Source organism: Lycium ferocissimum, unplaced genomic scaffold, assembly GCF_029784015.1.
Source record: "Lycium ferocissimum isolate CSIRO_LF1 unplaced genomic scaffold, AGI_CSIRO_Lferr_CH_V1 ctg6618, whole genome shotgun sequence".
Classification (NCBI taxonomy): domain Eukaryota; kingdom Viridiplantae; phylum Streptophyta; class Magnoliopsida; order Solanales; family Solanaceae; genus Lycium; species Lycium ferocissimum.
Window position 1 is genome coordinate 44,923 of NW_026726428.1, and position 10,173 is coordinate 55,095.

The 10,173-nt window shown below is 36.1% G+C and overlaps 1 protein-coding gene across 1 annotated transcript; it reads left to right on the forward strand.

Moving 5' to 3' along the window:
• Positions 1-1,122: 1,122 nt before the first annotated feature.
• LOC132045419 (uncharacterized) lies at positions 1,123-9,021 on the forward strand. Its single transcript, XM_059435999.1, has 8 exons — positions 1,123-1,402; positions 4,138-4,222; positions 4,304-4,372; positions 5,475-5,587; positions 7,324-7,435; positions 7,509-7,652; positions 8,245-8,419; positions 8,710-9,021. Exons 1-8 carry the CDS (start codon positions 1,351-1,353, stop codon positions 8,833-8,835), a joined length of 876 nt encoding a protein of 291 aa, XP_059291982.1. The 5' UTR covers positions 1,123-1,350; the 3' UTR covers positions 8,836-9,021.
• The last annotated feature ends 1,152 nt before the right edge of the window (positions 9,022-10,173 follow it).

The window sequence follows — 10,173 nt, forward strand, 5'->3', positions numbered from 1 at the left end:
CGATGAAAGAGCGTTTAGACGCCGATATATTTACGGGGGAACATGGAGATAAATAGCGTTATATACGCATATCCACCGTGGGCTGAGTATGGCATGATATCGTCCTTGCGGAAGCGGACGCGTGTGCATATTTATGGTTAAAGATTCTGGCCGCCGACAATATAATATATTCTATTTTTATAGTATATATAACGAGTAAGGAAAGCTAAGGGAACACGGTATCGCCCAAGGGCACTTATTCTATGTCACTCTCTACTATTCTATGATACTTTTATGTTGCTATTATAATGACGCTCTACATGATACGCCTCATTACAAAAGATACTCTCTCATACTTACGTGCTCGGGCGTCATGTCTTACATACTCAGACACTATTTACCGACCCCTCTTCGGGGGTCGCGCCATGCGCGCGTTGTGCATCCTGGACAAATAGCCCGCGCATAAAAGATAGTTGGCAAGCTCCAATCGCAAGGCGTGTCATAATAATGATGGTCCGTAGTTAGAGACTTTGCGAGTAGTCGTGAATGGGAATGCTTGTATAATTAAGCTTTGTACAACTATATATTTTATTTGATTTAAAAGGATAGTCAGGCGAGTAATCCTATTAAATTTTTGCTTTAAGGTTCAAAAGAAAAAAAAAATTTGACGTGTTTGGCGGGTTCGCTCGCTTTCTGTCGGTTATTACCATCACACCCTGATCAAGATTAGGGTGTGACAATAATGATGGACTATAAAGAGAGCAATAATGCTTATTAATGCCTTATCGCAAGGTCTTTTTCTGTAATGGTCATTTGATGTCACCCCGACCACCGAGAGTCCAAATCTTATCGGGCCTCTAAAGTCATTTGATCACCCCCAGAGGCTTTGAGTGCTGACTCGAATTTGACTCACTCCAATTGACAAGTGTCGTCGCGGCATTCATCCAATTGTATTCTACGAATTTCCCTCAATACAACCACCGTCATAAAAAAGAAGAATATATATATATAGTGAATTCCAAAAAAGTAAGAAAGCAAAACAAACTAAGGTTCATCAAATAGGGTGGACCTGATATGTAGGTTATAATTACTCCCTCCTTGAAACTTTGAAACAGGGAACCAGAATATTGTGAAGTGTAAAACAATGCCACTTTACTTTGCCCACCGAATCTCCCCATCTTATTTATCTTTGATTTTTTTTTTTCTTAAAAGTTTAATTTTGTAATAAAGTGATAAGATAAAGCTAAGTAAATAAATAACCAATGGAAACTGCAAAATTGACTAATAGCCCACAGTCAATTACTTGAGCTTCTATAACAGCTCCCAATTATTAGGGCTTTTTTGGTTCATTGTTTTTCATTTAGTTCAAAAATGGAGAAAATAAGGAAAGCATCTCATGCTGGTTCTTGGTACACTGATGATCGTAAGTTCCGCCACTCCATTTCTCTTCCCAGTTTCATTTTTTATTTTCTCAATTAATTGTATTCAGTTTAACAGATTAATCCTCGTGTATCTTCGTGTTGTTGATACTCCCTCCGTTTCAATTTGTTTTGTCTTACTTCCGTTTAAAAAAATTGCCTCTTCCGTTTTTTTTCGGCTACTCTTTAATTTCAACTTTCCACGTGATGTTTAAGACCACAAGATTTAAGGGCATTTCAGTACATTCTTCGTATGTTTAGCTAAGACCACAAGATTCGAAAGTTTTCTCTATTTTCTTAAACTCCGTGCCAAGCCAAAACCTAACCAACAAATTGAAATGGAGGGAGTAGCAAAAACTGTAACTTTTTCTCAAATTAAGGCTTATTTTTGTTGTTACTGTGTTTAAGTAGCTGAAAAGTAGTGCAATTGGAGGTTTTGCTTGTTTGAATCGAGGCTCGTTTCCTAGGTTCTGGATTTGTAGTTTCGAAGTTGAATTGAGGCGTGAGAGAGAGAGAGAGAGAGAGAGGGGTACAGTACCAGAAAAGTTAATTCTTTGAATTAGATTGTGCATTAGTGAGGAAGCATTGATTGTACTTTGGAGGATAAATATGACCAACAATGAGCTTTATTATGTATTGCTATTATAGTTATATCGAGCTTCATTATGTACTCCAGTGTGGTTATATCAATTAATCAACCATACTGCATCCCAGATTAGTTGGATTCGGCTATATACATCCTTTGAATCCATTCTACTATATTCACATGTTTTGTTTCCAACAAACAGAGGGTTTATTGTCGATAGGCTATTTTCATGGTGGCGATCAACCCACCGCCACCAGAATCAGGGACTGGGATTGGCTATTGTTAATGTGGTTATGCTTGAAAAAGTTGTTTTAAGCTACCCTATGGGTTTACATATTGCAGTTAGTAGCAATGTAAAACATTAGCAATTTAAGCCCACAAAAAGATTCGCATTGCTAATTCAGTTATGCTAGGCAAGATCAGATATAAGCTAAAGATTGGATTTAGAAGCAAGCTTCTGGAGATTCCAAGCTATAAAAAGTGGTGCTTTAATATATTTCATTTATATCTTTCTGCCATCTAATATAGGGTCCTGTAGTCAAATTTATATCTTTCTGCCATCTAGTATAGGGTCTTTCTTTTTCATTTTCTTTTTGAATTTGGGGGAGCATGTGGGGTTTGGTTATGCTGGCAGTTGGCTGTCTACAAATATACTAGAATTGTCGAATTAGCATGGTGTACAAATCATTTCTTTGTTCAGTCCTTGTCATATGTTCATTCCTCTCACTACCTCCAATTAAGAAATGGGTTGGAACATATTCCCTTCCTCCAATTTGTATGACATTATTTCAATTTTAGGATGCCTCAAGATGCTTCTCACCATTAGCTTAATAATGCTATTTTATACCATTTTCATAAGTGTCAAGTATTTGAATTTTGTTTAACAAATCAAATCTAAAGTATATATTGATGTTTCTTTCATCAAATTAAATTTTCAATGTTTACTTCAACATTTCGACCACTACTACTTATATAACACACAAGTCGAGTATATCTCAAGCTCCATGATGAATGATACAGTGTCACCTAAAATGAGATGGAGGGACTGGTAGAAAAGCCAAATAGTGATGCTTTTAGGGAAAGTTACAAATGCCCATTCTTATTTAATTTTTTTGATAAGGTAAGATTTTATTGAGAAGGCACCAAGCTGGTACAAAAGGAAACAGGACTCATACATAGACCAAACAGACAAGCTATTACTCTTTCCTTCCTAACAATTCCAGAAAATCCATGTATTGGTCCATATAGACTAACAGATTGCTATTACACCAGGAAAACCAATTATGCAAACATTTATTCTTGACTCTAGAAATGTGACTCCTACGCCCTTCAAAACATGCTTTCTTCCTCTCCAGCCATAAGGTCCCAAAGATGCAAAGTGTGGTCTTCCAAATCTGCTTCAACCTTCTTGGAACCCTTTGAAATTTACAACTATCTAATAAACTCCTAACGTATCTATGCATCACCCATAAAATGCCACGTATGTTTAGAAATAGTTCCCAACATTGTCTAGAAAAACTGTCGGAAAGGAATAACTGATCTACTGAGTTGTAGTTGTCTTTACATGAGTAGCATCTGTTGTATAAAGAGAAACCCCCTTTCTGCAGATTGTTTTGAGTTATACATGCTCCCCAGCTTGCAGTCCATCCCAGACAAGCCACCTACCTTCACTGGAGCTTTTATTTTCCAAATCATCTTCCAAGGCCAAGTATTGTCCCAATTACCTGACTCCTTCAACAGTATGGTGTAGCAGCTTTTAACTGCATTTTTTTATCTTTACTGGCTGTCCATGTCAAAGAATCTACCTGACTCTGACCGAGCTGGACTGAGTTCAGTTGTTGAAGTATCTGACAAAAGTCCTCTAGTTATCAATCATTCAAATCCCTTCTAAAATTAATCTGCCAACCTGAAATCTGAATGAAATTCAGCAATATTACCACTCTAATTAATGGAACTATTAAACAAGCTAGGGAATCTATTCTTCAGGCTTTCTTCCCCCACCATACATATGTCCGAAAATTAATTTTGCACCCATTCCCAGAGTCTACAAATATCCTTCCGAATTCCCCCCTTTAGCATTTGACCGAAGTGGAGGAGAACTCCACCCAACCTTCTTACCATAATATATTGATGCTTTACTATTTTCCTTGCCAGCCCAAGAACTAGTAGAACAGCTTGATGGCTGGCTGAGAGCTGCTGGCTTAGCAAAGTCTTCTGATGCACGAGGTGTAATTGCACCGTAAGTTATAGCCATTTGCTGTCGATATATTATTGGTTGTATGCCAAATGTGGTTCTAACTGGTTGTGTTAAACTCACTAGTCATGCAGGCTATTCATATTCTGGTCGTGCAGCAGCTTATGCATTTGGGAACATAGATCCGACCAACATGTGAGTTTATTCAAACTGTGCTCTTTCCATTCCAATTTTCGAATGTGAAACCCCACGTGCAGATTAACAGAAGTGAGATAGTTACTTGTTACAAGTAATCTCTTTTTTTTAATTCTTATGAAGTAATAAGTTGTATTAGAAAGGCATCAAGAAGATGCAAAATTACAAAAAAAGGCGTGTTAGCTCCAATGCATCAGAAACTAGGCCAAGATCAGGGAGCTAACAAAATCAAAAATTTGTTCATTGGTATTTATAGAAGTCAAGTTGTTCCGACTAAACAAGTTAAGTAAACATCTAGCTTTAAGAGATAGAGTTGAGATACCATGAAAGCGTCTGCGGTTCCTTTCTATCCAAACACACCAAAAATTACAAGCAGAAATCATCATAGAGGGTAAAGAGAAATTTCCATTAAAGAGAAAACATACAAGCAGAAAGTACTTGCTAGAACCATCCTCAATTGACCAACCAAGTTTGATTTGAGTGGAGATTAAAGAGAAGAAACTTTGAATGTGCTATTATGTTTTATTTTCTTCAAAGATACGTGTAATAGTTGGAATTTGTGAAACATACAAAGAATACATCAAGTTAAAAATATTCTAGAATAGTACTCCCCCTCCCTCCCAAATTGGCTTTGCACTTCTGAGTGTAATTTAAAGCTTTGAGTTATTGGTTTGCAGTATTATTAATACTTCTAAAGGAAAAGAACTTTCATCTTGCGTGTCCTTCATTGAGTTTTTTGAAATATAATTTGCATATGACAAAGTTGTCGTTCTCTTTTCACTTCAGAAAATTGTTTAAATAGGTTCTTTAAAAGCGGAATGTGCAACGATTGGGATTTTGTGGTGGGAAGTGGGGGGGGGGGGGGGGATTGGGGGTGGGGGTGGGGGAGTTGCTTGATTGTAGAAAATTTGCTACCTGAAGAAAGAGCTCACTCATTTTGGTGGAGGATTTACAGAAAGTAGTTGGTCATTCTTTTTGGTGAGGACTAAACTAATAAGTAGGTCAAAGAAAATTGGATCTAGGAAGTATTCGAATAACCACTACATGTGATACAGAATATTTTGAGCTCTTTGCCTTAATATTTTGAACTCTTTGTTTGCAGTTCTCGGATATTTCTACTTGGTCCATCTCACCACTATTATACTCCAAAATGTGCACTTTCACAAGCTACAGTTTACAAGACTCCTATAGGAGATTTACCTATTGATGAAGAAGGTATTGCGAACTTCTTCTGTGCATCTTCATCTGTAGGACACATAAAAAAGTTCAAATATTAGCATTTGTATAATCCAGGAAAGAACTCTGAGAAAGATTTGGAAGACTAAAAAAAGACATCCCTCCTTTTTGCTTTTGCAATTAGATTCTTTTCTTTCTATTTCGATTTATTTTATTTCATTCCTATGGAAGAAATGGAAGTCTTAATAAATACTCTCTTTAGAAGTCTTAATAAATGGAAGAGAAAAAAGACATCCCTTTTGCTTTCATTTTTCCAACTTCATGGCACATTTGTCAAACCACTAATTATTTATCTTCCAATTGTTGTGTTTTTATGGCCATGGTGATGCACACTTCAGCTACATATTAATATCATAAATCTCTGCTTGCAAATTTATGATTAGTTCATACTATGTATAATGAAAAAGAGTAAGCTAATTTAATCAACTGAATTCTTCACATAATGAATAAGACAGTTATACCATATATAGTCTCATACTCTCTCCGGATCAAAAAGAGGTGTCCACTTAGCCATTTTGCACCCCTTAAGAAAATACTAACTCCTAGGCAAAAATAGGTAATTTGACTAAACTGCCCCTAATTAAATAGGTATTGGGATTTGATCTCGTAACACTTAATAAGGGCAATTTTGGAAGAATAAGGTTAATTGTTTCTTGATTTTGTAAGCGGACACTCTTTTTGAACAAAAAACAAGGGTAAGTGGATATATTTTTTTTTTTATGCGGAGGGAGTATATAACTTCGAGTTCTTCCAACAGACTAACTTTACACTCCTTTTATTAATGTGCTGGCAAGATGTTATGTAATTACTTATTACTCAAAGAATAATTCCTAGAAGTTTGGCTTTTTAGGTCTTCTTATTGCTATAGGTGATAGCTGCTAATGATTAGAATATTAACTTAAGCAATGAGGAATGAACTTTCATGGAATCATTGGAAAAATGTCGGAAGATACTCAGACGTAGAAAGAGTCTGCAGCTAATGGATATGACAATTTGAAAGTTAATATTAGACATATTATTTAGCCCCCACGGCTTTTGTTTAGCATAAGGAAGTACGACGCCTAAAGTGTGGGTCAGGCACACGTCATGAGTTCAAGTCTGTTGCTAACAGGAGTCTGGTAAATAAGCGGGAGCAGGGTAGAGGGACAGGCTCATACTCCCTAGAGTTTCTAACTTGTGGGCCAACTAGCCTTGGGCCACCTAGAACTATTTGTGGGCATAGTGTTTTGAAATCTAACAATTTTCAAAGTACATTTTCTTTGGCAGTCTCTTGGATTTAGTTGCACAAGCGGCCTGAACACCACCATCATAAAAAAAGGAAAAAGAAAGACAGCCTCTTGTATTTAGGTGTAGACACTCTATTTTATGTAAACACTGAGATCAAATGACATAACTATAGCAGAAATTAAAGTAGATCTTAACACGGCACTCTGTAAAGTAACCCTAAGAATTATACCAAGGCCAATTTGCAAATTCTGGCCCTCTTCACATGACTTCTGGCAAGTAAAGCAATCAGCACTCTAGGAGAGGGCTTTAAAGATAAAGGCAGTTGAAACACAATCTTAACTTGTTAAAATGCTTTGGTTTCTGCTTATTTATGTGTGGTAGTAAAAGTTAGCAAGCGTCTCCTTCATGTAAGTTTTCCATGTTTCTTCATGGCAACACTGAAAGTCTGAAACAACACTCTTATATAACCAAGCTTGGTTTAACACCAGTAAATGACGAGCTAAAAGCTACGGGGAAATTTGAATACATGGATCTTCGAGTTGATGAAGCTGAACATAGCATGGAAATGCACCTACCATATCTTGCTAAAGTTTTCCAAGGGTATGCTTTCCTAAATTAAATTTTACTTGTATGATGATTTATTCAGAGATAACTGTTAAAGTTACTGAGGCAGGTATCAAGTGAAAATCGTGCCCATTTTGGTTGGGGCTCTTAGTACTGAAAGTGAAGCCCTTTATGGACGGTTACTCGCAAAATATCTGGATGACTCAAAGAATTTCTTCTCGGTGTCTTCGGATTTTTGTCATTGGGGATCAAGGTGAGTTTGGTTCACCAATGTTGCATATAGTTATATCTTGATCATATACAGAAAATCTGATCCTTTTTTGATGGCAATCATCCTTGTTTGTGGTGAATGAATTCTATTTGCTCTCATTGAAATAAGTGGAAAATATACCTGAAGATTGAACTTGAATTGTAGTTATTTTTGGTGCATTGGGATTTTAAGGATTCGTTTTTGTAGATCTTAGACTGACTAAAGATGGGTAGAAATCTAGAAGCTTAATAATCTGAGTTAGATTCACATTACACCTGCGTTTATAACCAAACAGGAAAGCGGAACAATTATCTATTAGAGAATATAGCTGCAATAATGGATTATTAATTTATTTAACTATCCTGGTTGACATAAAACTGTCTTATCTAAACACATTTCAATTCTTGCTTCTCAAAAATGATGGTAAGCGCATGGTATATGATAATATCTTGATAATGCTTCTAGATGGACTATCAAGGCATACAAAAAGAATACGTGTTTGCCTTGTATTGTTTCTTAGTATGCTGATGGGTTCTACTTGATATACATATTCCTTTGTGTGGTTCTTTACATCAATTGGGCTTCTAATTCTTAGGTTCAACTACATGCATTATGACAAAAGCCATGGAGCTATTTACAAATCTATTGAGGCCTTGGATAAAATGGGTATGGAGATTATAGAAACAGGAGACCCAGATGCATTCAAACAGTACCTGTCGGAGACTGACAACACCATTTGTGGACGCCATCCAATTAGCGTTTTTCTCCATGTAATTCTCCTCCTCTCCGTTTGAGTTGTCTTTTCTGAAAGGCGTTACCTTCGCTTTTGTCTATGTGGTTGTGCATAAAACCTTTTTCCAGGATTAGTTATGTTTCAGTAAGCTTCTTGACTAATGTGTCTATTTCAGGTTGTGTTTGGGTGTCGCTTTACTTTATTATATATTCTGGTTCATTTAGTTACGTTATCCTCTTATCTGTTTTTTTTTTTTTTTTTTTTTTGGGATAAAGTAAGGTTAAATGTTATCCTCTTAGCTGTAACTTTTTATTTTCACTCATGTAGATGTTGAAAAACTCATCTACTAAGATAAAGATTAGATTCCTTCGATATGAACAATCGAGCCAGTGCAAATCTACAAGGGACAGCAGCGTAAGCTATGCATCTGCAGTGGGAAAAGTTGATGCTTGAATTTTATTATTACAGAAGTTACTTCTCTCTGGAGACGCTAATTATGTGAACGTTAGTCAAGCTGACTATGTAATATCTGACAATTTCTGCATCTGGCATTGGACCATCTTATTCTGGGTGCCATGTTAATAAAAGTTCATACTACTAATTATTAATCCCATAAGCTAAACAATATCCATGATATAATTGCTCTCTATAGGTTTGTCTGGAGCGCTGATATATACCGGTCTCCTTATTTATGTGGCTATGTGTTTGATGGTGGAGTAATTTCTTATAATGAGTAGGTCCAGACCAATTCTCTTCATATGAATTGTCTTTATACTCCACTGTGATTCCAATCCATGAGCAGTAGTTATTAAACTATGCATTCAGTAAGCAATACTCGAGGGCTAAAAATAGATCTTTATCAGTGGCGTTGATTATTCTGGTAGGGAAAATTTGCAGTGCCAAATCGTTTATGAAGAAATGGAGTCGAGTTGTTTTATATAGAAATGCTACTTTCTTTCCCCAATTTTATTCTATTTGGAACAGATTAAGCGAAGTCATATGAACCCATTCTTTTGCCTTTTGGTATGAGAAAAAGAAAGAGAAGTTGCAAGAATTTCTGAACTGCACAAAATAATCATTCTAGGTGAGATGTCATTTAACTTGGATAGAGGAAAGGGAAACTTGTCACTTTCACACCAAAATGTATTTATCCAAACACATTTTTTTTTTTTTTGAAGCAAATATGCTTTTGGTACACAAAAATCCCCATGATTATAAGGGAATCATTTATCAAATTTATGATTCTGAGATTACCAAGTAAAGAAAATAAAGGGAAACAATATTGCTCGACTTCCCTTTTTCCTTTGCTAAACTATTTCTTCTCTCTATTCTGACAAGACTTAAACAAAATTAGTTTGGCAAATCTCATATGGATATAAATTTGATTCACATGCGGGTATGTTAACCAAAGTAAGACATGGAGAAAAATGGGAAAAAAGAGAAGAAAGCGCCGAGTTTGCAATGTCATCAAGTAGGCACAAGGGACGTATTTTGAAACCTGGTGCCTGGATTAATTTTGAATTACTCTCCACCCTGCAAGTCTTGAATTAAAAAAAGGATTCCTTGACTAGCTTTTTCTCTCCTATTATTACAACATATTCTATGTGGGAAGGTTGAAAATAACTGAATGGAATGAGGCTGGATTATAATTATTAAAAGGTAGGGGTTTTTAAATTAAACAACTAAATTATATAAAAGAACCAAACCTAGTTCTTGTTCATCATCTTTCTCCTCCTTCTCATCTTCCTCCTCCTCTTCTTCTGCTGCCTCACCCTTCTCCTCCTCCTCCTC

Excerpts from the sequence above, each read along its gene's own strand:
- LOC132045419 (XM_059435999.1), top strand. The coding sequence starts at position 1,351 with ATGGAGAAAATAAGGAAAGCATCTCATGCTGGTTCTTGGTACACTGAT. Across the intron at positions 1,403-4,137 it reads TTCTTGGTACACTGATGATC|CCCAAGAACTAGTAGAACAG; the intron begins GTAAGTTCCGCC and ends TTTCCTTGCCAG. Across the intron at positions 4,373-5,474 it reads AACATAGATCCGACCAACAT|TTCTCGGATATTTCTACTTG; the intron begins GTGAGTTTATTC and ends CTTTGTTTGCAG.